At 41.2% G+C, this 26369-nt stretch overlaps 1 protein-coding gene across 1 annotated transcript; it reads left to right on the top strand.

Annotated features, from left to right (window-relative positions):
- The first annotated feature begins 13768 nt into the window (after positions 1-13768).
- Positions 13769-25596, top strand: nr2e1 (nuclear receptor subfamily 2, group E, member 1). The gene is made up of 9 exons (XM_020455278.2): positions 13769-14399; positions 17116-17261; positions 19245-19332; positions 19600-19835; positions 20215-20361; positions 20593-20689; positions 20864-21013; positions 21411-21519; positions 24619-25596. The coding sequence occupies exons 1-9, from the start codon at positions 14342-14344 to the stop codon at positions 24779-24781; spliced, it is 1194 nt and encodes a 397-aa protein (XP_020310867.1). The 5' UTR covers positions 13769-14341; the 3' UTR covers positions 24782-25596.
- Positions 25597-26369: the final 773 nt, after the last annotated feature.

Below are 26369 nucleotides of genomic sequence, written 5' to 3'. Positions count from 1 at the left end.
GTAGAGGATGTCAACTAGAAAGTGTGGAGGATGTGAACTAGATAGAGTGGAGGATGTGAACTAGATAGTGTGGAGGATGTGAACTAGATAGTGTGGAGGATGTGAACTAGATAGTGTGGAGGATGTGAACTACATAGTGTAGAGGATGTGAACTAGATAGTGTGGAGGATGTGAACTAGCTAGTTTGGAAGATGTGAATTAGATAGTGTAGAGGATGTGAATTAGCTAGTGTGGAGGATGTGAACTAGATAGTGTGGAGGATGTGAACTAGATAGTGTAGAGGATGTGAACTAGATAGTGTGGAGGATGTGAACTAGATAGTGTGGAGGATGTGAACTAGATAGTGTGGAGGATGTGAACTAGATAGTTTGGAAGATGTGAACTACATAGTGTAGAGGATGTCAACTAGAAAGTGTGGAGGATGTGAACTAGCTAGTTTGGAAGATGTGAACTAGATAGTGTAGAGGATGTGAACTAGATCGTGTGGAGGATGTGAACTAGATAGTGTAGAGGATGTGAACTAGATAGTGTGGAGGATGTGAACTAGATAGTGTAGAGGATGTGAACTAGATAGTGTGGAGGATGTGAACTAGATAGTGTGGAGGATGTGAACTAGATAGTGTGGAGGATGTGAACTAGCTAGTGTGGAGGATGTGAACTAGATAGTGTGGAGGATGTGAACTAGATAGTGTGGAGGATGTGAACTAGATAGTGTGGAGGATGTGAACTAGATAGTGTAGAGGATGTGAACTAGATAGTGTGGAGGATGTGAACTAGATAGTGTGGAGGATGTCAACTAGAAAGTGTGGAGGATGTGAACTAGATAGTGTGAAGGATGTGAACTAGATAGTGTGGAGGATGTGAACTAGATAGTGTAGGATGTGAACTAGATAGTGTGGAGGATGTGAACTAGATAGTGTGGAGGATGTGAACTAGATAGTGTGGAGGATGTGAACTAGATAGTGTGGAGGATGTGAACTAGATAGTGTGGAGGATGTGAACTAGATAGTGTGGAGGATGTGAACTAGATAGTGTGGAGGATGTGAACTAGATAGTGTGGAGGATGTGAACTAGATAGTGTGGAGGATGTGAACTAGATAGTGTGGAGGATGTGAACTAGATAGTGTGGAGGATGTGAACTAGATAGTGTGGAGGATGTGAACTAGATAGTGTGGAGGATGTGAACTAGATAGTGTGGAGGATGTGAACTAGATAGTGTGGAGGATGTGAACTAGATAGTGTGGAGGATGTGAACTAGATAGTGTGGAGGATGTGAACTAGATAGTGTGGAGGATGTGAACTAGATAGTGTGGAGGATGTGAACTAGATAGTGTGGAGGATGTGAACTAGATAGTGTGGAGGATGTGAACTAGATAGTGTGGAGGATGTGAACTAGATAGTGTGGAGGATGTGAACTAGATAGTGTAGAGGATGTGAACTAGATAGTGTGGAGGATGTGAACTAGATAGTGTGGAGGATGTGAACTAGATAGTGTGGAAGATGTGAACTAGATAGTGTGAAGGATGTGAACTAGATAGTGTGGAGGATGTGAACTAGATAGTGTAGAGGATGTGAACTAGATAGTGTGGAGGATGTGAACTAGATAGTGTGGAGGATGTGAACTAGATAGTGTGGAGGATGTGAACTAGATAGTGTGGAGGATGTGAACTAGCTAGTGTGGAGGATGTGAACTAGATAGTGTGGAGGATGTGAACTAGATAGTGTGGAGGATGTGAACTAGATAGTGTGGAGGATGTGAACTAGATAGTGTAGAGGATGTGAACTAGATAGTGTGGAGGATGTGAACTAGATAGTGTGGAGGATGTGAACTAGATAGTGTGGAGGATGTGAACTAGCTAGTGTGGAGGATGTGAACTAGATAGTGTGGAGGATGTGAACTAGATAGTGTGGAGGATGTGAACTAGATAGTGTGGAGGATGTGAACTAGATAGTGTGGAGGATGTGAACTAGCTAGTGTGGAGGATGTGAACTAGATAGTGTGGAAGATGTGAACTAGCTAGTGTGGAGGATGTGAACTAGATAGTGTGGAGGATGTGAACTAGATAGTGTGGAGGATGTGAACTAGATAGTGTGGAGGATGTGAACTAGATAGTGTGGAGGATGTGAACTAGCTAGTGTGGAGGATGTGAACTAGATAGTGTGGAGGATGTGAACTAGATAGTGTGGAAGATGTGAACTAGCTAGTGTGGAGGATGTGAACTAGATAGTGTGTAGGATGTGAACTAGATAGTGTGGAGGATGTGAACTAGATAGTGTGGAGGATGTGAACTAGATAGTGTGGAGGATGCGAACTAGATAGTGTGGAGGATGTGAACTAGATAGTGTGGAGGATGCGAACTAGATAGTGTGGAGGATGTGAACTAGGTAGTGTAGAGGATGTGAACTAGCCACATAAGAAAACTGTTCTGATGTTCATGCAGTCAACTAAAAGGATTCCTGTGCAAAATCAAAAGATACTTAACTGCATGTTAATTCAAACATGTTTTATTGCTGCAGGATAAATGTTAATTTGGACTTAACTAAGCATAAGGGTTTATCATTTGACTGAATAAGACTGTGGAGAAAGACAGAACAATGTATTGAAAGCAAGCATTCCTCCTGTGTGTGAATTTACGCACTAATTTGTTAACTTACATTAGTATTTGACTCCCCTGAATTCTGCAGTTAATTAGTTATCAAGGAGTTATCCGTAAAACAGGTGATGCTCTGGTTTGTCAAAAGGTATTGGTGGTGGAGGGTGTGTGCGTAGGAAAGCCTCTCCCATCTCTGCAAAAGAAAAGGACTTAGACCAGATGCAGGCAGCAATGTTAACTTTGAGTGGCCCCTGTGGCTTGAGCGTGGTATGCTTCCCTCCGCCCCTCACACACCCTTGCCGCCGCCGCTTCCCCTCAAGTCCCCAGGTTGCCTTTGCATGACATCATCTTTAAAGTATGCCCCCCATACCCATGTGAATCTGAGCTGTCACAATCAGAGGCTCCCCCCATTAAACTGTACCGCACTGGAAACCCATACGTTTCTTCTTTTTATTCTCCTTTTTTCCCCTTCTTCTCTCTCTCCTCCAACCCCACCAATCTCCTCCCTTTTTCTTCTTCTCGTTCTTTTTTAACCCCCAGAAAAGGCATTGTTTGAGGAAGGGCTTGATCAAAAAACTGTTGCCCGCCAACTGCGGGGCTTTCTGTAAATTCAATAAGGCCACCTTAAAGATTTTCCTAATTAATGGATGACATCTTTGGCTGGAGGAGAGGCGAGGCATTCTGCTCCGGCTCTCTCTTTGTTAACCTCCTAATTAACTTTCGTAGGTCACTCAGGTCCCAGCAACCTGAGAGTGAAGAGCCCCCATTGAGGAGGGAGTTGTAAACTTACTTTTTTCCCTCTCGGCACTTAAAAGGGGGAAAGCGACTATAGGGAACAGAAAATATCCTATTTAAGTCCTTTGTGAGTGAACTGCCTGCACATGTTCCAATAAAGGAAGTCTTCTAAATAAGCTGCCGTGTTGCTCTCCTCCACTCCCCCTCACCTCCCTCCCCCCATCTCTCCTCTCTCTCTCTTTACCGCACCTCTCTCTCAGGCCACCACAGAAAGGTTATGAATGATAGTTCTGGGTTGAGGCAGGGGGGTAAGGACTGAAGGACAGCATCTGTGTATTGTTTGATTGTTCGTATCTGAAACTTTGGTGGGGGGATTTAAGGATGGGAAAGAGACTGCACTGACTTGATCAATAAGAAGGGAACTTTAGAAAGAAAAACGGAAGAAAAAAAACGACCTCTTTGCCTGGACAATTGTTTTGGATTTTCTAAATGACACTGCATTGTAAAATTCCAATCTTAAAAAAAAATTTAAAAAATTACTGTACCACTGATTAGTTTGTAGGTAACTTAAAAGAGGGACTACTTTTTGTGCTTTTGAAATTAAATATCTTTATAACATTTTCAATTTGCTTGGATTTTGACCAGCAATCACAGCATCCATCAGTGAGAATCCAGTCAAGGTAAGGGCTGTTTGATGCTGTAATATTGAAAAATGTATAGTTCACACACCTATAACATAGTTCGAGGTGCATGGCTGGAAAATATATATATATTAAAAATAATATACTCCAGCACACTGGTATTTCTAGAACACTCCACAAGCAAGTCAAAGGACCTTGTTTGTGAGTATTCAAGAATACCAGTGTGACAGAGTTTATTCTCTTTCAGAACCTGTCACATCCCCAGCAATAGTAGGAACACCAAGAGTAGAAACACCAGGAGTAGAAACACCAAGAGTAGAAACACCAGGAGTAGAAACACCACACCAAGAGTAGAAACACCAGGAGTAGAAACACCAGGAGTAGAAACACCAAGAGTAGAAACACCAGGAGTAGAAACACCAAGAGTAGAAACACCAGGAGTAGAAACACCAAGAGTAGAAACACCAGGAGTAGAAACACCACACCAAGAGTAGAAACACCAGGAGTAGAAACACCAGGAGTAGAAACACCAAGAGTAGAAACACCAAGAGTAGAAACACCAGGAGTAGAAACACCAAGAGTAGAAACACCAAGAGTAGAAACATCAGGAGTAGAAACACCAAGAGTAGAAACACCAGGAGTAGAAACACCACGCCAAGAGTAGAAACACCAGGAGTAGAAACACCAAGAGTAGAAACACCAAGAGTAGAAACACCAGGAGTAGAAACACCAGGAGTAGAAACACCAGGAGTAGGAACACCAGGAGTAGGAACACCAAGAGTAGAAACACCAAGAGTAGAAGCAGCAGTCTGCTCTGTATTAAGACACACTAAGTGACTGTGAGGGTCTTGATGACAGCTCCAATGTCATAGGGTTACATGGAGTTAATGACAGGCAGGACCATAACGCCAAGGTATGACCATTTAACCTAGGCAGTGTCCGAATGGCACCCAATTCACTCTATAATGCACTACTTTTGTCCAGAACCCTATGGGTAGTGCACTATATACGAGTCCTCATAACTCGTTTTTCAAATCAAATCAAATCAAATGTTATTTGTCACATACACATGGTTAGCAGATGTTAATGCGAGTGTAGCGAAATGCTTGTGCTTCTAGTTCCGACAATGCAGTAATAACCAACGAGTAATCTAGCTAACAATTCCAAAACTACTACCTTATACACACAAGTGTAAAGGGATAAAGAATATGTACATAAAGATATATGAATGAGTGATGGTACAGAGCGGCATAGGCAAGATGCAGTAGATGGTATCGAGTACAGTATATACATATGAGATGAGTATGTAAACAAAGTGGCATAGTTTAAAGTGGCTAGTGATACATGTATTACATAAAGATGCAGTAGATGTCACACCCTGACCATAGTTTACTTTGTATATTTCTATGTTTTGGTTGGTCAGGGTGTGAGCTGAGTGGGCCTTCTATGTTTCATGTCTAGTTTGTCTATTTCTATGTCTGGCCTGATATGGTTCTCAATCAGAGGCAGGTGTTAGTCATTGTCTCTGATTGGGAACCATATTGATAGGTAGCCTGGGTTTCACTGTGTTTGTGGGTGATTGTTCCTGTCTCTGTGTTTGCACCAGATAGGGCTGTTTCGGTTTTCGTTACGTTCATTACGTTCTTTGTTTTTGTAGTGTTTGTATTGATTCGTGTTTTACGTTTGTTTATTAAACATGGATCGCAATCTACACGCCGCATTTTGGTCCGACTCGCCTTCACCACAAGAGAACCGTTACAGTAGATGATATAGAGTACAGTATATACGTATACATATGAGATAAATAATGTAGGGTATGTAAACATTATATTAAGTAGCATTTTTTAAAGTGGCTAGTGATATATTTTACATCAATTCCCATCAATTCCCATTATTAAAGTGGCTGGAGTTGAGTCAGTGTGTTGGCAGCAGCCACTCAATGTTAGTGCTGGCTGTTTAACAGTCTGATGGCCTTGAGATAGAAGCTGTTTTTCAGTCTCTCGGTCCCAGCTTTGATGCACCTGTACTGACCTCGCCTTCTGGATGATAGCGGGGTGAACAGGCAGTGGCTTGGGTGGTTGTTGTCCTTGATGATCTTTATGGCCTTCCTGTGACATCGGGTGGTGTAGGTGTCCTGGAGGGCAGGTAGTTTGCCCCCGGTGATGCGTTGTGCAGACCTCACTACCCTCTGGAGAGCCTTATGGTTGTGGGCGGAGCAGTTGCCGTACCAGGCGGTGATACAGCCCGACAGGATGCTCTCGATTGTGCATCTGTAGATGTTTGTGAGTGCTTTTGGTGACAGGCCGAATTTCTTCAGCCTCCTGAGGATGATGCTGTCTGTGTGGGTGGACCAATTCAGTTTGTCTGTGACCACTCCACAAATTTCTTGTTAACAAACTATAGGTATGGCAAGTTGGTTAGGACATCTACTTTGTGCATGACACAAGTCATTTTTCCAACAATTGTTTACAGACAGATTATTTAACTTATTATTTACTGTATCACAATTCCAGTGGGTCAGAAGTTTACATACACTAAGCTGACTGTGTCTTTAAACAGCTTGGAATCAGCCAAGACCTCAGAAGAAAATTGTAGATCTCCACAAGTCTGGTTCATCCTTGGGAGCAATTTCCAAACTCCTGAAGGTACCACGTTCATCTGTACAAACAATAGTACGCAAGTATAAACACCATGGGACCACGCAGCCGTCATACCGGTCAGGAAGGAGTGCGTTCTGTCTCTTAGAGATTAACGTACTTTGGTGCGAAAAAGTGCAAATCAATCCCAGAACAACAGCAAAGGACCTTGTGAAGATGCTGGAAGAAACAGGTACAAAAGTATCTATATCCACAGTAAAACAAGTCATATATCGACATAACCTGAAAGTCCGCTCAGGAAGGAAGAAGCCACTGCTCCAAAACTGCCATAAAAAAGACAGACTATGGTTTACAACTGCACATGGCGACAAAGATCGTACTTCTTGGAGAAATGTCCTCTGGTCTGATGAAACAAAAATAGAACTGTTTGGCCATAAGGACCATTGTTATGTTTGGAGGAAAAAGGGGGACGCTTGCAAGCCGAAGAACACCATCCCAACCGTAAAGCACGGGGGTGGCAGCATCATGTTGTGGGGGTGCTTTGCTGCAGGTGGGACTGGTGCACTTCACAAAATAGATGGCATCATGAGGTAGGGGAATTATGTGGATATATTGAAGCAACATCTGAAGACATCAGTCAGGAAGTTAAAGCTTGGTCACAAATGGGTCTTCCAAATGGACAATGACCCCAAGCATACTTCCAAAGTTGTGGCAAAATGGCTTAAAGACAACAAAGTCAAGGTATTGGAGTGACCATCACAAAGCCCTGTCCTCAATCCCATAGAAAATGTGTGGGCGGAACTAAAAAAGCATGTGCGAGCAAGGAGGCCTACAAACATGATTCAGTTACACCAGCTCTGTCAGGAGGAATGGGCCAAAATTCACCTAGCTTATTGTGGGACGCTTGTGGAAGGCTACCCGAAACATTTGACCCAAGTTAAATAATTTAAAAGCAATGCTACCAAATACTAATACATCACATGACCCACGGGAATGTGATGAAAGACATAAAAGCTGAAATAAATCATTCTCTCTACTATTATTCTGACATTTCACATTCTTAAAATAAAGTGGTGATCCTAACTGACCTATGACAGGGAATTTTTACTAGGATTAAATGTCAGGAATTGTGAAAAACTGAGTTTAAATGTATTTGGCTAAGGTGTATGTAAACGGTATGTAATAGGGTTCCATTTGGCACGCAGGCCTGGTGAGCTCTGCTGCACCTGAAGATCGAACGTGACATGACCGCGTCCACTGCCGTTTGAACTGATTGACTGAGGACCGCAGCCACTAGAAATGTACGGTTTGAGTATAATTACTCTCATTCTGCCATGATGATTGCAGTTGAACCCAGAGATGACCGTGACAATAGTTGTGGTCAAACCCAATGGCAACCATTGTTTAGCTATTTGACAGTCTTTACTGTAACCACAGATGGCTTGACTAGTGTTGGTGTTCACAGACATGATAGAACGGAGAGAGTGTGTGTGTGTGTGTGTGTGTGTGTGTGTGTGTGTGTGTGTGTGTGTGTGTGTGTGTGTCATTTATTTTGCACTTATCTTTAATGCTATTTTGTCTGACATAAATGTTGAGATACTGTGAATCTACTCAATATAGTTCTTGTACTTCTTTAGGAATACACTCTTTCATTCTGGTTGTATAAAGGGTTTTGAACCCTGAACATTACATAAATAATATGGAATAGAAAATGTACTGTATAAGCCTCTGTTTATTGTAAATTCTACTTATCATAATCATAAACAAATGCCTCATTGTATAGTTTTGGCAGTCTCTGTGACTGTGTTTACAGTAAACATTTTATTGTGTATACAGTAGATGCGTGAAAGGATGCATAGATAGATCAATGAAGTCATGCAGCAGCTATTAGCAGCCAGCCCAACAGTGTTCCCTGCTCTTCTACATTGCAGCCTGCTCTCCTGCCTCCTGGGCTCTAACCTGTTTATCTTTGCAGCGTGAACGGCTTAAGCCTCTCTACTCAGCTGTCATAATTTGTTAACGAGCCTTTTGAGAGAAAAAAAGAAAAAGCGAAAACAGGAAAAAGGAAAGAAAAAAAGAAGCTCTTCACCAGTGACTGAAAGCAGAGGTCGGTCCAGAGGGATACCAGGGGCGACATCAGACCGATTTCAGAGCAGCCCGTGATGGCATCTCTGTATATTTTAATATTAATGGGCCGCTGGCCGCAAAGCTGCAGGCTGCAGGCCTAAGCCTCCAACAGGTGCCTTACAGCTCCTATCCAGTCTGAAAACCCCAGCCGAGCGTCCTTCAGATAAGGCAGGGGGTATAGCACCTTCCCACTACCCACCATGGACCTCAGATAGACACCCAGAAGGAAGAAGAGAGAGAACAAGAAGGGGCGAATGAGAAAAGTATAGGAAGTTAGTTAGTTAGTGGAGTTATTCATCCCTGGCAACTAAAATTTTTGGTCACTTTCCCGAGCGGAGCAGAGAGAACAACATGGCCCAGGTAGATATTTTTCCCCCCTTGAGAAAGAGATTGACTTTTGTTTGGAGTTTGTGAGAAGTGGGAATCAGAAGGTGGACAATGGGACTCCCCACGGTGAGGGCCCGAGAGGAGCCATCTCAAATCAGTCAGCCAGGGGACGGACTAATCCGCCCATTGTCCCTCCCTAGCCACCGGCCGCACATCAACACATTCAACCCCATTGTCCCCACCCTCATGCAGCGGGATTTGCTCTCCCCAACAGCCAGTTTTGTCCGAGGCAGTTCGAGCGGAAGTTTCTCACTGACAATTTGCCCCAAATAGATTTGTCAGAGCATCCTACCGCACCGACCGCACCAGACGGCATCGACTTGTGGCGGGTTTGGGTTCTGGCATGATGAGCTTTTGGGGGGTTACTTTTAGGTACATTTCAATAACTGTAGCCTGGTGTATTGTATAGGTAGAGGGGGTGTAGGTGTGTCTGGGGTAGAGGATATGTGCCTGTAGGTGTGTTCTGTGTGCATGTGTGTTGGACCAGGGAGCTGACTGTGTGTTATTTCCCTGTTTGTACCAATCCCAAAGACCCAGACTGAGAGAGGGATGCCCTGTGTTGACCCCCTGCAAGGCAGGGTTTGGTGGAGGGAGGTGGGTGGGTTGTGGTGTGCCAGGGATGGTAATCTGGCCACCCATCATTCAACAAGGTAAGGGGGTGTTCCATTCGACTGGCTGTCTGGGAGGTAGTAAGGGAACTGGGACACTGGGATGGTAGTGATAGGGGAATAGAAATAGAGACCGTTGTATGTCCAGACCAATCCACTCAAGTGTAATGACAGCTACAGGTAGTCAGTATGATGGAACCATCGATTGAGGCATGTCAGTGTGGGCCACAAACATGTGTGGGGCCAAAATGTGGGACCACAGGATTGTACATTTATGATGATGTTTTGAGGTTGCTGTTAATGATTTTACTTTATTTATCATTCCAAGTGTGTTTTCCGGAAAGGATCCTTCAAAACCATGAACACAGAGTCCCCCACACATCACTAAACTGAAATTCTGAACACAGAGTCCCCCACACATCACTAAACTGAAATTCTGAACACAGTGCAAGGTTTGGGTGATTCCCCCCCACCCCTATCCCTCATCCCCACTCCCCAGTCCGTCCTACACGCCAGGTATCTGTTTCTCCACTTTAGTCGACCCTTCCCCAGAGCTGTCCACGGTGCTGAAATGTAACCTGTCACTACTGTAGCTTATGCTAGCAATCTGTTATTGACTCTGATTTGTAATGTTGATTGTACAATTTGAGACATGCATATTTTAAAACTAGCAAATAAGAGCTTCAACTGTTTCAAAGGCCCATACCTTTTTCACAGACTAATGTTTCCTGTTCATAATTGATTTAATAATTTAAACACTGTAAAGGGGTTACCATGAATTTGACAGTAATTTACAGGCAGCGCGTGGCAAGAACAATTCTGTAAGTAATATTACAGTACACACCTACTGTAATATAAATACGGTATCAAAGCAAGTAGTGTGTAATGACACATAGTACAATTCCGTAAAATGTACTGTATTATACTGTAAAAAATCTATGCTACCGTAATCTGAATTAATTAATGACTGGATGAATTGAGGGGAGGGGTTTGAATTTAACAGTATTTTACTGTAATTACAAGGAATTGGTGCAAGCAGGTTGGCAGCTAGATAAAGTGTTTACAGCATATTAATAATGAATATTAGATTTTTTTTTATATCACTTGCGCTTCTAGAGGCCTAAACAAAGGCTTAAAAACTGGCAGAAACTACAGGGCAAAACAAACCATAAGGACAGGGAAAATGTGCAACCATTTAAGGTTGAAGATTTGCTGCCTCTCCAATCTGTCCCCTATACTTTATGAATTGATGGGACCTTATAACCATATACTAGTTAAATTGGTATAGCAACAAATATAGCCTCTTACAAGTCATGCTTTAAAATATGTCAATGAGCCAGAAACAACAACGCCATGCACCCACTAGTGGTCAAAAGGTTTTTGGTGCTCCAAAGATACGGTATGATATTGCATTTTGTGGAGTGGAGGCTCAGATAACCCCTCAGCGTCAACCCCCCATTGAATTTTACCTTTTGAGATACAGACATTTTCCCACAATGCACCATAATTTACAGTGTACTGCAGTAAAGAGTTTCAAAGTTTTTTACTGTTGATAATACCTAAAAATGACCTTATAAATTTCATTTTTCTGTTACAGTGTATGCCTATTTAGATTGGTTGAGATACAGTGCCTTCATAAAATATTCACGCCCCTTCACTAGTGTTACAGGCAGAATTACATTTAGTTGTTTTACAATCTGAATTTAAAATGGTTTCAATTGGCATTTTTTTGTCGCTGGCCGACATGCAATTACCCATAATGTCAAAGTGGAATTGCTTAAATAAGTTCAAGAGTAAAAAAATATTTGAGGCCATACTGCTATTAGCCCATACAAATGCATTGAATAACAGATTCACTGCATGGAACAACAGATGGTCTCAAAACAATATCAAAAGGAAGTTTATTCTGAAGTGTCTCTCCTCTATCTGAGAGCTATAACAAATATTTGTTTTTTTAACCTATATTTAACCCTTCTTTTTTGCCACTAAACAGTCTATGCCCTGTCTAGCGTATGAAACGTAATATATCATACTATATGTAGTGTCTTGGATTTACATACAGAATAATACGAAATGCTCTGAGACCAGGTTGCAGCACTAGGTCTTTGGTGGACTTGGATCTATATTATGTTCGCTGTCTTTTTTTTGTAAGATTGTATTTGATTTTTCTTACAATACAAAAACATACATAGACAAAGACAGTAGACAACTTAACATTTATGTGCATTCATTTCTACAAACATTAATGACATCACACTTGCTCAGACCCACATATTTGTTCTCTATGGCGCTTACTGACTTCTCTCCATGGATTTACGCACATCTTGTTAGTGCTACCTTTCGATTGATTTGATATAAAAGAATGCAGCCTAGTTGATAGCCTTCATATGGTTTTCATTGCTAATAAAATAACGGTGGAAAATGTCACGGTGGTAATATCGGCTTTCTATAGCCTATAGGGTTATTCCAATAAATAAGTGGTGTGACACTTAGGCCTATGCCTCTCGAATATTTAAAGACTATTTAAGTAGTTGCATACTGATGCTGTCAAGCCAAAAAACAGATACACAATCCACTGGTCCTTTGTTAACGATTTTTCATTGACTGCTGGAGAAGAAGGGAGTCACTAATACAAAAAGTGAAAGCAAGCAACCCAGGCAACCATGATGTTGGTTATATTTGTGTAAAGGCTATCAGTGATTGACGAGGATTAGAAAGAGTTAAGGAGATTATCTCGCACATTCAACTGCCCCCCCCCAGCCCCCCCACTCACACCCTCACATATGCATTTCAAAATCAAGCCCCACCAAAAGTAGCAAACATAGAAAGAAGTGTGTGCAATAAAGCTCATTATACTAAATGTGGAATATCAATATTGTGAAGCAATTATTTCCATTTTAAGACACGTTTACTAAAGATTCAAAGTTTTAGTTTTGATAGGCCTGATGATATCCACCTGCGTAGTTTGCTCTTTAACATATTCATTAAATGTATATATAATAAACTTAGAGAAGTTGATACTTGGACCAGCTCGAGCATGTTCAAGACGGACTAAACCAAGCGAGCCATGCTGAAGGCAGGTTTTGACGGATGAAAGACTTGACAACGACTAATTGCAATTAACTACGACATTGTACCCCGCCCTTGTCCGTTTAAATCGACACTTTCAACGTCCATGTGTCCTCTAGGGTACCGTGGGAATGTTCATAATTAAAAAACAGAATTATGAATTTCTGGAGTTACTGGGCGAAAGCGCAGCAAGCTGTCAAGGTCAGGGTGTCACTGTCAATGATGCGGTCTACGGGTGCGATCGTCCCTTCGCCCCGGCACACCCTGCTCCTCAGACAGAGAGGAGAGGCTGCATCTTTCCGCCCCGGCGAGCGGGCACAGGGGGGCCAAGGGAGGAGACCACCACACTGTTCTAGTCTACATTAGCGTGTGCATCCCCGACCCAGAACCCCTGCTTCGTTCCCAACTACTAAAGGGCGATGGGAACCGCTGTCTCTGTCTGTCACACAGCCCTGGTAGATGAGGGGGATGCCCAAACCGTCTACCGTTGACTCTCTTTCAATGATAATCGATCGACATTCGTTTTAGGCAATACTAGTAACAACACACTTGCACATTCATAAACTCAACAGGTGCACATTCAATTGTGCTCAAACTCTACCCAGAGAACACTTGGGTAAGGCTATGTGGAGTTGACAAAAGCAGCTCAATTTAACCAAACCTATCAAACAATTTATAAATATGTTAAGTAGCCTATAAAGGGAAAGTTGCACCTATTGATACATGTCTATTAAAACACCAGAGACGCAGAAATCAGATAGAATGTAGAGAGATGTAGAGAGAATCGTTCAATAGCCATGCACAACACCTCTTATTAATTCACATAAATCTACAGCGCGGTGTTTTCTTTCCACTCCCAGTTACAACCTCTGCGCGAGCCTTCGGAACTCTTACTTCACTTGCCTCAGAGCGAGCCGCCTGAGTCGGGTGACGTCATCCTGGCACACAAGAGTTGGGAGTAGAAAGCAGGGACAAGCTAAGTGGGTGAAGGAAGTGGAGTTCTCCACCCTCCGCCTTCTCTGACACTTCTCATAAATATTACTAAGCTTTCATCTAACGACTCACAGCAGAAAGTCACCTCTGCTTCGGGTTTGAACAAGCATAATTTTACCAGTCGTTGTTTATCAGTTAAGAAGAGCATTGTTTTTTGTTGGTTTAGACTATTTGTGTTCCGTGGCTTCTGGACTCGCTTGGTAGACAGTCCGTCTGTTTTGGTGCGCCGCTACGGCAGTTTTCTACCCAACTTTGTGCGCCTTGTTGCGCTCTGCGCACCCGAGGAGTCGTTGCCTCTCGCATGGTGTAGACGGCTCTTTATCCGGCTGTCGCGCTGCTGTCCACACAGCCAGGACTTTGTGAAACTCAACGTCCAATACTTGCAGATACTCCAAAATCCATCTTGATAGCTGGAATTTTATAATCCTTGGAAAATATACAGTTGGCCGACTCAGGAGTCAGGACTTTACATAAATCTATTGGTTTCAGCGAAAACTGTAGATTTAATGTTTTGATATCGTTCAGCTGATGCTTTTGCACAGACAGAGGATTTTGATTCTGAAAATAGAAAATAAACGACAGTGTCCACGATGAGCAAACCCGCCGGTTCAACAAGTGGGTGTTTGGATATTCTGAATGTTAAATCAAGTAAGCATACTCAAGTTTATCTTTCTTCTTAAACTATAATTGGTTAGTAAGGTATTTATCATTGTTACAATGAAAACATGTATGAATCGAAAAGTAATAGGATATTATGTGAAAGGCGTTGAAACATTGCGAAATGAAGTCATCGACAATTTGCGTTTACCTTGGAGTTGCGGTAGGATACATCTGGTAACCCATTTTCTAACTTAAACTATGAAGTCGGTTTTGTACAATAATTGTGCATGTTCTTTAAACCTACTTAAAAAAAAAATATTTTAATGTTACAATGTATTTCATAGGAATGGTACAGGGCCTAGCCTATCCATTAATAAAACTAAATTGAGCGCTGTAGGCCTATGCTTCTTCGTTTCCAGTTTAATTCCAGTTATTTGTTGTTGATAAGTAAGGCATTATTCTCTCATAAAAACAACACGGCATATTTCTGCTTGTTTTGCGATGTTAATTTCTAAAAAGATTAGTAAAGGTAAAACATGTAGGACTAAATGTTCCTGAAATGTTGTGCGAAACACCCAAACTATTAAAACGATGAAAAAAAATGTACGTGAAAGAGACACCAACTATATGGAGGTAGGCCGACGGGCCAATGGGCTAGTATTTGCATGATAGCCCAAATGCTCATTTCTTGATAAACAATTGTGTTGATTGTGTCTATTTGTCTATATATATGTGTGTGTGTGTGTGTGTGTGTGTGTGTGTGTGTGTGTGTGTGTGTGTGTGTGTGTGTGTGTGTGTGTGTGTGTGTGTGTGTGTGTGTGTGTGTGTGTGTGTGTGTGTGTTTGTTTGACATGACAAATATGTTTTACCATACTGATTTTTAAATGGCATACACAAATAATTGCCCTTGCATTTTGTTAAAATTAATTATGTTCTATGGTTGAACAATTTGCAGGACTTTGTACATCATAAATTAAAGAAAACATTAAAGTTCTGGATTTCGGGAAATTATAAGGAATGTTTACATGTGTGTGCAAATAACTGGAATAATGAGACAACAACAATTGGCCCTATATTCTATATTCTGTAGCTTAATGCATGTATTTTTGTGTTTGTTATTGTGTTTTAAGTGTTGCTAAACTGCATTACGTCCAAACGAAATATGCCTATAACGCATATAGGTTATTATTTGTTTCACCAATGCCTTGTTGATTGCTATTTTATCTCAGAAAGCAATCTACAAGTATTCACTTTCATACAGCTTTTAAATTAGAATCATTCACAATTGTTGTAGCCTAATATTGCATTCTTTCCTCCAAGTTCATTGCACACATTGTGGGTGGTCACGAAAACATTTCTCTCAGTTAGTAAAACTCAGTCTAACTTCTTTCAGCAGGTTTTGGGGTTGATGGTAATTACGGTAATGGAATATGCCATATATCTTTAAGCAATTACGGCACACAATGGCGACGACTGGAACCCCTATTGAGAGAAGTTACTGACGTGTTCCCCCACACACCAAAATCAAACGTCATTTTTATTTCATAAAATTTTCCTCCACCAGCTTTATGGGAAATGTGCCCGTTATTAGTCCGTAATTATAATTGTCTAACGAGGACATTGCGATACTGGATTCATTCCTTATGTGATGCCTATACGCCTACTTCTTGGCATATAAACTTTTCAGAGGCGCAGTTAGGCTATCGCCCAACGTTTATTGATTGTTTCGACGGTTTATACAGTTATTTATTTTAAACGAATAGTTTTGATTAACTTAGGCCAATTTATTCGTTTTTGTTGTAAGCCTGGCCATGGCACCAAATATTTTCTCAAGATCTTTGAAATGCATCCTGGATTTTCAATCCTTTATAAAACCACGTCATATAGAAATGTAATTGCCAACGACTTCTTTGGTACTCTTTGCATAATTGGTGTGTTGAAGTCCCAACTCCACGCCGAAGTCGATTGTTTTTGATGCTCTGTCGTTATGGGGTCGTATCCGAATTCCCATGCTACCCTTTTTGACGGGTCACTGCATGGTGAATCAATGAGCAGGTGGCAAAACGTCAGTGTAATTACATAGCCTTCTATTCCCTATATAAAAAAGACTCCCTCATATACATACAAATATACTTCTTTTAAATAGATTTGAATAAAAAAATCTTTACAGAAATCACGTTTTTTCATTTACTCCGGGGTCGATTTACATACACTTCATTTGAGTTGGTGAAACGAGTTGGTGCGCATTATTCTCTGTGCCGTGTCACTCCCTAATCCGCAGGCCTACAGACCTGCGGGATAAAGCAGCTGTCGAGTCCCATTATGAGGGGGAGTTGGCAGCTTGTAGAGATCGGGGCAGTCAGACGAGGTTCAATGGGGAAAATCATTAAGTTAACACTTTCCCTAATGTCTCCATTGTGTGCCCCCTGGAATTGTCTTTAGAGACCTCAAATATGACGCTTCCCACAACCGAACTCACAAGAAACTTGCGGGTGCATTCCCATGGCCGGGTGGTATATGAAGACACTGTACACTGTCTGTTGTCACGTTACTGTGTGTTTTGTTTTGTCCTCCTTCGTTAAAAGGGAGGGAGGGGTGATGAGGAGGAGGGGTACAGGGCATGAGTTTGGATGCAGAATTTATTCAGATGGGTGCTCTTTCCTAGTGCAAAACACCTTTCTGAATCTTGATCTTAAGGAACAACGTACATTAGCTTTCAAAATAAACAAATATAAATTAATGAATTTGTATTTATTCTTTCCAGGTCGTATCTTGGATATCCCGTGTAAAGTGTGTGGGGACCGGAGCTCTGGGAAACACTATGGCGTGTACGCGTGTGACGGCTGCTCTGGCTTCTTCAAGAGGAGCATCCGCAGAAACAGGACATACGTCTGTAAATCAGGTTCTCAGGTAATAGTGTTTTTCCAATTTAATGTTAAACCTATTTCAAGTGCAGGTGGGGACTTTATCCTAAATGTATCCAAACATGACGCACACATTGGGCATTTTACGCACGGTCATGTTGCGTCTTTAAATCAAATCAAATCAAAATTGTCGGCCAGTCTTGAGTCTCCAGGGTTAAATCTCTCCTAAGACCTGTCTCTGTGAGCGGCCAGCCACCCAGGGCACGACAGGGCCTAATTGCATCGCCACCCAAGGCCATTGACTGGCGCTAAGCACAGTCCTGCTTTAATGTATCAGGTGTAATCCAATCTAATGTAATGACACTAACCCGAGGATTTAGCCAACAGTGGGCGGAATAGCCCTACTTATCCTCGGAGATGAGACTGCTGCTGAGCCGCGGGGGATCGAGTCAATAGCTGTGATAATAACACATCCTTCACCTGTAGAATGGCGTCCCAGGAAAATAACTGTTTAAAGGTCCAATGCAGCCGTTTTTATCTCAAAATCAAATAATTTCTGTGTAACAATTAAGTACCTTACTGCGATTTTGTTCAATTAAAATTGTCAAAAAGAAACAAAAACAGCTTGTGAGGAAATAGCAAATCATCAAGCAAGAATTTGCTAGGACTGTCTGGGAGTGGTCTGAGTGGGGAGGGGAAACTAGCTATTTGGAACTCTCTTAGTCTATTAACTAATTTACTGGCTGGTGATATCACCAGGCAGGCCAAAACTCCACCCCACCAAAACAATACGATTTTCAAGCTCTTATAGTAAAAGGGCATTATCATAGTTTTCACAATTTCACAGTATTATCCAACCGCATGCCGTGGAAATATATATAAAACACATGTAAATCACGTTTTTGACTGCACTGGGCCTTTAACAGCCATTCGCTTCTCCCTCAAACACAGTGTGTCATTCACTCACTGTGCCAGAGCCTTCATGGTGTTAAGAACATCGTTGGGGGGGGGGGGGGGGGGGGGGGGGTAAAGTTGCAATGTCGAATCCCCGACCTGACAAGGTAAAAATCTGTAGTTCTGCCCCTGAACAAGGCAGTTAACCCACTGTTCCGAGGCCCGTTATTAAAAATAAATATTTGTTCTTAACTGACTTGCCTAGTTAAATAAAGTTTAAAAAAATCTCACTATGTATCTTCAACAGCCGATCTGTTTTCCAGAGTCTTCGTTAGTAACGTTGCTCTTAAAAACATTCCCAAATCTACGAGTGATCCAGACCACTCATAGAGCAGCATTAGATGTTTTTTGCCCTTCCGCATCACTTTATCTACAGAGGATCTCCGCTAAACATAGAATCAAGTCTGTCTGACTGTGACCGCCGATAAGTTCAGAACAAAGTTGACTATAAATACAAAGTTGCCAAAGTACTTGCAATTTTTGCAAACAAGTGAAAGATAAAACGATGCTTCAAATGAAATCAGAGATCACGGCATTAAAAGATAAATAGGCAACATGGGCCTATATATTTAAATAATATTTAAATCATACTCCGTTTTTTTTTGCGACTAGGCTACTGTCTGTAATGTTTGTTTCATGATGTGTGACAAGATGCATTATTATTGGGTAAGCATAATAAGCCGCTTCAATATTTGCAGACATAGATGGTAATATCTCTCTAGTCTAGGAGCCGATCCGTCGTCGGTATTGTGGAATCATTCTAATGTTTAAGTAAGATTTGAGTAGAGAAGGCTGATCCGAGAGCAGCGTTGCTTTTCTTTAGATCCTATCAGTTTCGACACATGGTTGAACGACGCAATTAGCGAAAGTTCTCTCTACTTGCTTAAAAAGTTGCCTCGTAAACAACGATACAACTGGTAGGCTACGATCATCGTAATGGTTAATTTTACATCCTATCAGGGAAACGAGGCCCAGAGCAATTACATTTAACTTCTCTCTCTCTCTCTCTCTCTCTCTCTCTCTCTCTCTCTCTCTCTCTCACACACTCTCTCACACTCTCTCGTTTCCATTATAGGGAGGATGCCCCGTGGACAAAACGCACAGAAACCAATGCCGAGCGTGCCGTTTGAAAAAGTGTCTTGACGTGAACATGAATAAAGACGGTAATAGGCTTAATTTAATTATTATTTTGGCTACACGCCGGCAGTGACATTTCGGTTTGAGGCGATCAAATCGGATGGAAAAGTGTATTTAACGTAATCAGCTGAGAGCGGGGTAAACAGAGGACGTATTCATAACATTCTCATAAGAGGCAAAGCCTTTTACCTCACCGAGCTTTGAACAAAATAAGAACATTGATAAATAAGGCATTCACAGACGAGTAGGTCTAGTTTACTAAAGAGTATTGTCCCTGCTCTCCAATTTGACAGCCGTTCAGCACGAGAGGGGTCCCAGGACTTCCACCATACGCAAGCAGGTCGCCCTATATTTCCGGGGGCACAAAGAGGTGAACGGTTCATCGACCCACTTCCCGGGCTCGAGCCTACCGGGGCCGCCGTTTTTCACTACGGTCACGCAATTGGAGCCACATAACTTGGAAATGAGCACCGTAGCCAGCACGCCGGAGAGGCAGGCCATCGTTGGACTGGCCCAGCCCACCCCAAAGGTAAGCCCCTGTCCTCGGCTCACCCTTCACTCACGGAGCTGCGCTATGTGGCCAATGAGTCAATGAGTACAAACAAGAACTTTGGAAAAACACAACGTGCTTCTTTCTCAACTTTTAAGAGGTTTAGAAGTTGACATTCCGGTCCCGATTCAGCAGCTTCGAGTCACACAATATGTAATTCATATTTTCACCTCCATCCAACGCAGGCAACATGAGCTTATAATTAGACCCACAGTTTAATCTAGTGTTGGTGCTTTGTTTTATGAGATACACACATATTAGTCACAAATGTGGCACCGATGCATTTGATCACGCTATTTATTAGTCCTATAGCACATTATTTTATTCAAATGGTTTATATTGACCTCTTGCATTGCAGTACCCTCACGAGGTCAGCGGCACGCCCATGTACCTCTACGAGGTCGCTACGGAGTCCGTGTGTGAGTCAGCTGCGCGCCTGCTCTTCATGAGCATCAAGTGGGCCAAGAGCGTTCCCGCCTTCTCCACGCTCCCCTTACCTGACCAGGTAAGCCACTATATTCAGTATGGATATTATAGGATAGATATTAGCCAATAAATTACATTATTAGGCTATCCCTTTCCAAAAATAAAAGTTACAATTGCATAGGCCTAAGTACAGTAATCAAATAATATAACTAATGTGTTCAAACCTTAATTCTCTATCAATATTTTCTTGGAAGTATATTAGGCATGCTCATTGTGCAGCGCTGACTGAGGTTTGTAATCTGTTTTACAGTTGATCCTGTTGGAGGACGCCTGGAGGGAACTGTTTGTTCTGGGCATAGCGCAGTGGGCCATTCCGGTGGACTCCAACACCCTGCTCGCTGTTTCCGGTATGTAAACCCATATGACCAATCAACAGGTTAACTCTACTTAACCGATTACATTTAGGCTACTTACTATCATGTTACGTTTAGATTATTTTCGTTTCGATTCCATGGGATTTAAATGTGGCGTTGGAAGGAAAGCGAAAATAGAGACAGATTCTCCATTCCATTTATTTAAAGGTATGAACACAGACAACACAGAGTCCCAGCGGTTGAATAACATAATCTCAGAAATACAAGCCCTGCAGGAGGTCGTTACTCGCTTCAGACAGCTGCGTCTGGACGCAACCGAGTTCGCCTGTTTGAAGTGCATCGTCACGTTCAAAGCTGGTGAGTTGAAGAGGGCGTCATAAAAAATTATATTAAAATAAATTATCCTCACTAAAATCACAAGAAGGCAGGGTTGGGGTTAATTTAATTTGAATTGCAGTCAATTCAGCAATTAATTGAAATTCCAATTCCCAATTCCAACTATATTCCATGCTTTTTAATAAGAAAAATGTGGAATTGGAATTTGGTTTACTTTCTGAATTGAAATGGAATTGTCCCTGCAAGGTCACCAATAGTTTAGAAAAAAACAAGGATGTTAATGCCAAAAACAAAATAGATATGTTTTTTAAAAACATTTCAATGCAGATGTCTGAAGAACTTTGACCATGCATTTGTCAGGTACATGTGAATATAATGGCAGTCAGTAACCATATTGTCTGTGCCTTTTCCCTTCAAGCTGTGCCAACGCATGGCGGGTCAGAGTTGAGGAGTTTTCGCAACGCCAGTGCCATCGCTGCACTACAGGATGAGGCACAGCTCACCCTAAACAGTTACATACACACCAGGTGAGACATTTGATAAAAACTAACAGTTTAGAAATGATTTATTTCTTAACAGATATGCAGACACTTGTTTATTTAAGCTATTTGTTCACTTTACCAAAATACTTGGCACACAAGTGGCCAGCCAATATGGGCATATTTCTGTACAGTAGGCTATTATGCACAGCAAGATAGGCTACCCTGCAAACAAAAATTTGTTGTTAGAACATCCCCAGAACGTTACGAAATGGTCGCCTAATGCCATGGTCCTGTGGAGGTTTTGTCTAGTGCATTTAAGAGAGGTGCATTAACCAAAATGTTAATTTTTTTAAGTAGGCAAGTCAGTTAAGAATACATTCTTATTTTCGATGACGGCCAAGGAACTTCCTTATTCAGTGGCAGAATGACAGATTTTTACCTTGTCAGCTCGGGGATTCGAACTTGCAACCTTTCGGTTCCTAGTCAAATGCTCTAACCACTAGGCTACCTACCGCCCCAATGTCAGTCATTTTTGTTAAATGCAAGTAATTTTTTGTTTTTTAAACAACTAATTGACAGACATCAGTTCAATTATTTGAATACCATTTTGTCCATTTCTGTGAGCTCAATGCGCACATTGCTCTACAGTTTCTCAGGAGATAAATCAGATCAAATGCCCGAACTATGCGATGTAGTAGGGAGTTGTAGTTTCCAACACTCCAATGCTCTATATAGTTTAGCACAGAAAACGTTATAATTAACTACAATGACCATAATCCATTGAGCGGTTTACCTTGTCCCTTCTGTGTTTCTTTTACGCCTGCTACAAGTAAGACACAGAATGTGCGTAAGAGGGGATACATAGAGAACAGTTTCTTTACTAGTTATCTCCACCTGAAAATACATGATCTAAGTGATTGATAGTTGGTATTCAGTAGTCATAAAAGTATGCTTTATTTAATTCGAACAACTACTAAAATAGTGACAGCATAGACAGTAGCTCTATAGAGACGAGATGAGTTGGATTGAAAGAATAAAGTCATCAAATATAACAAATGTAGTATACACAACAACTTAAATATTTTATTTGAGTAAAGTAATGTGAATAACTGATGATAAGCAGTAATGGACAGTCACTACCGTCATGGGACTTTTATTCATTATTTTATTCTGTGTTGATACAGCATTCAACCCACATAATGCATAGTGCATTTAATGTTGAAAAAATTATCGAAACCAAAATTGTTACTTTTTTAAAACTGAACCGACCTCAAAAAGCACTAATCGCTCAGTGCTAATTGTGACAAGCATCACTACATCACACCTGCCCAGACCCACTAGCCCCACCCCTGTTCTCCATGCCCTTATCACTTTCTGCCACATGGCCTCAAACTGCATAATTCTGTTTCTCTCCATCGCCCATGCTCTTAAAATCTTTAGATAATAAAGCATTTGAACTGTCCATTACCTGAACAACGAAGGCTTGATTTACTTTTTAAAAGATACTTGATGATAAGATTATTGTCCAACCCATCGGGTATCTCACTGCACCTTCATGTCAGGTCTTGAAATATACAGACAGACAAATGAAAATAACATTTGCACTGCAATTCTTCTGACATCTATCTTTCCAACTCCACTCATAACGTTTGAAATTTGTAATTCCCAGAAGGCATAAATTCAGCTTTGTGTCAGTATAATATTTATTTGATCAACTCTCAATCTTGAGCAAATGGCACCACTTTATAACTGAGTATGTAGGCTAATAAGGTTTAGGGATGATGCACCCGCGGAGCGTATAGCGCCCCCATTCACAATGAACACATCAAGTAGCCTAGGCCTATAGACGGAACGTTTTTGTAGGACATTACATTTACTGATCAACAATCAACGCTAACTTGCAACAAAATCACATTTACAGTTAGCAATCTAGCTAATATGTTTTGAGTTCCCACTTCCTCAGGTAGTGTAGCATAGGCCTATAGCTTAGGCCAATATGCACAAAAGAGATATCTGTTGAGCAAAAATATAATATTTAGAGTTAGCTAGTTAATTTGTTTTCAGTTCCTACTTCCTCAGGTGGTGCATTTTGTAGCATATAGGCTAGCCTAGGTCAATATGAACAAAAAATATGTTAATCACTATAGAGCCCTAAAGAAATCGGATCATTCTGAATCCCAATTTGACAGGTGGCATTCATTGGAAATGTTAGATGAACTAGCTAACTTATTTCTTGAATCATACAATCTCAGTTGAATAAAATTTAGTCTAGAAATCTGGCACTAATGGAAAGTAATTGTGATATAACTCTTTGTCCATATCGCCCAGCTCTATGAGAGCATCCTAAAAACATACTTGATTACATCTCGATCCCCACAACTAACGGGGTAGGAACTAGAAAGACCCTTATTGGGGACCATGACACAATGTCTTGCCTAAGCAAACTAACACCTGTATGAATCATCCCTGTGTGGTCATTGAATGTCATGAGGACCTCCTGTCAGAGCCAAACGGGGACGTTCTCTAATGATCATTAAAATAATTTATTGTAACCTTCTGTTGGTAGCAGACCAGGATCTGTACTGGATGTCCCCTTGAGTTTACTGAATGTCCTGGATATAATGTCCCATTGGAGCAACCTGGGAACCTTTTTGTAATGTACCTTAACGATCATGCTGCGACCTTAATGTAACGTTTTGTCTGTAATAATCCAGGACCTGTCTGAAACATTCCCTTGTAGTTATTGAATGTCCAGAGGATGATGTTCTGTCAAAACCAAATAGGAACCTATTTCTAACGCTTCCTGGTCATCAAAATACTTAATTATAACGTTATAACGCGACCAAACCAGGACCTGTACTGAACGTCATCTTATGGTCCCGAGGTTAACGTAATGTTTTGATGTTCCTATAATGTTCAAAGTACATCAGTGCGAAAACATCTTGCCGAAACCCTAAAAGGGACCTAATGGGAACGTTGCCTAATGTCCTTAAGATGTTCCGTTTGCTGGGTACTTGGTCAATTCATATAAACAGTTACAAACAAGCAAATTGTTCAGGGAGTCACTGTGCAATTAGAAAACAGTCACAAATGAAATTTAAAGACAAGGAAATAATTGCATCTTTCTTGTTTTTGTTATTGTAGATATCCAACTCAGCCCTGCCGCTTTGGGAAGCTGCTTCTGCTTCTACCAGCTCTGCGGTCAGTCAGCCCGTCCACCATAGAGGAAGTATTTTTCAAGAAGACCATCGGGAATGTGCCCATCACAAGGCTCCTGTCTGATATGTACAAATCAAGCGATATATGAGTTTATTTCCCCTGCTTTTGAGTGTCTGCAAATGCTCAGACGCAAATGTTTTAATGGGTGCATGGCAAGTTGAACTTTAAGAACGGAGTAATTTGTAAATTACATGCATATTGAAGACAGTAAAAAAAGCTTGATTTTACCAAGTAGAACAATCATCTTTGGGTTAGGCTTAAGTTTTGAGGATGTAATTTCCCTAATAGAATTGCCTAGCCAATTTAAGTAGGTTACAATTTCACAAAATACTGCAATTTCTGGTTTTTACAAAATAAGGATAATCTTCAATTGTAAAGACTTTAACAGTGGAATGAGCTGTCCATAATTGATGAACCTATAAAAATGTGGAGATGCTTTTGAGTGTCTCTAAGACCAATGAGCTTCACAACAAATGCCCTTTCAATCTTTTATTGCATCGTTCAATCTGAGTGAATGGAAGAAACCAAAAAAGATTACTCGCAACTCGAGCCACGGTCAAATGTGATATGGGTTGCACTTGACCCAGTGCTGAAACCAAAGGCCGTGGAGCGTCACAACTGCCGAAGAGGAGGCACCACAAGATGGGACAACACCGACTGTTCTCTACAAGCTCGTGTGATGATACCATACACTCAGAGGATTGAGAGGAAAGAGCCGATCAGGGCCCTTTTCATTTGGATTTCGCCTATCGGATAGGATTAAATGTATAGAAACATCATTAATAGTATATGATTAGTCTGTTCTATTAATTATATTTCTATGCATTTAATCCTCCCTGATAGGGGAAAACTATATACAGTACCAGTCAAAAGTTGACACACCGACTCATTCAAGGTTTTTTCTTTATTATTCCTGTTTTCTACATTGTAGAATAATAGTGAAGACATCAAAACTATGGAATAACACATATGGAATCATGTAGTAACCAAAAAAGTGTTACAATCAAAATATATTTTATATTTGAGATTCTTCAAAGTAGCCACCCTTTGCCTTGACAACTTTGCACACTCTTGGCATTCGCTCAACCAGCTTCAATTGGTCTCCTTTATGTGTTTGAGCCAATCAGTTGTGTTGTGACAAGGTAGGGATGGTAAAAAGAAGATAGCCCTATTTGGTAAAAGACCAAGTCCATATTATGGCAAGAACAGCTCAAATAAGCAAAGAGAAACGACAGTCCATCATTACTTTAAGACATGGTCGGTCAATTTGGAAAATGTCAAGAAATTTGAAAGTCACAAAAAACATCAAGCACCATGATGAAACTGGCACTCATGAGGACTGCCACAGGAAAGGAAGACTCAGAGTTACCTCTGGTGCAGAGGATAAGTTAATTTGAGTTACCAGCCTCATAAATTGCAGCCCAAATAAATGCTTCACAGAGTTCAAGTACAGACACATCAAAACATCAACTGTTCAGAGACCGTGAATCAGGCCTTCATGGTCGAATTGCTGCAAAGAAACCACTACTAATGGACACCAATAAGAAGAAGATACTTGCTTGAGCCAAGAAACACAAGCAATGAACCTTAGACTGGTGGAAATCTGTCCAAATTTGAGATTTCTGGTTCCAACCATGTTCTCCGCATGTGTGGTTCCCACCGTGAAGCATGGAGGA

This window comes from Oncorhynchus kisutch, linkage group LG21, assembly GCF_002021735.2.
Source record: "Oncorhynchus kisutch isolate 150728-3 linkage group LG21, Okis_V2, whole genome shotgun sequence".
Taxonomy (NCBI): domain Eukaryota; kingdom Metazoa; phylum Chordata; class Actinopteri; order Salmoniformes; family Salmonidae; genus Oncorhynchus; species Oncorhynchus kisutch.
This window is presented reverse-complemented; position numbering and strand designations above follow the sequence as displayed.

What these genes read in the sequence shown, in the direction of transcription:
- nr2e1 (XM_020455278.2), top strand. Translation starts at nt 14,342, where the DNA reads ATGAGCAAACCCGCCGGTTCAACAAGTGGGTGTTTGGATATTCTGAAT. An exon ending in TCTGTAAATCAGGTTCTCAG is followed by an intron (nt 17,262 to 19,244) that starts GTAATAGTGTTT and finishes TTTCCATTATAG; the next exon opens with GGAGGATGCCCCGTGGACAA. An exon ending in CGTGAACATGAATAAAGACG is followed by an intron (nt 19,333 to 19,599) that starts GTAATAGGCTTA and finishes CCAATTTGACAG; the next exon opens with CCGTTCAGCACGAGAGGGGT.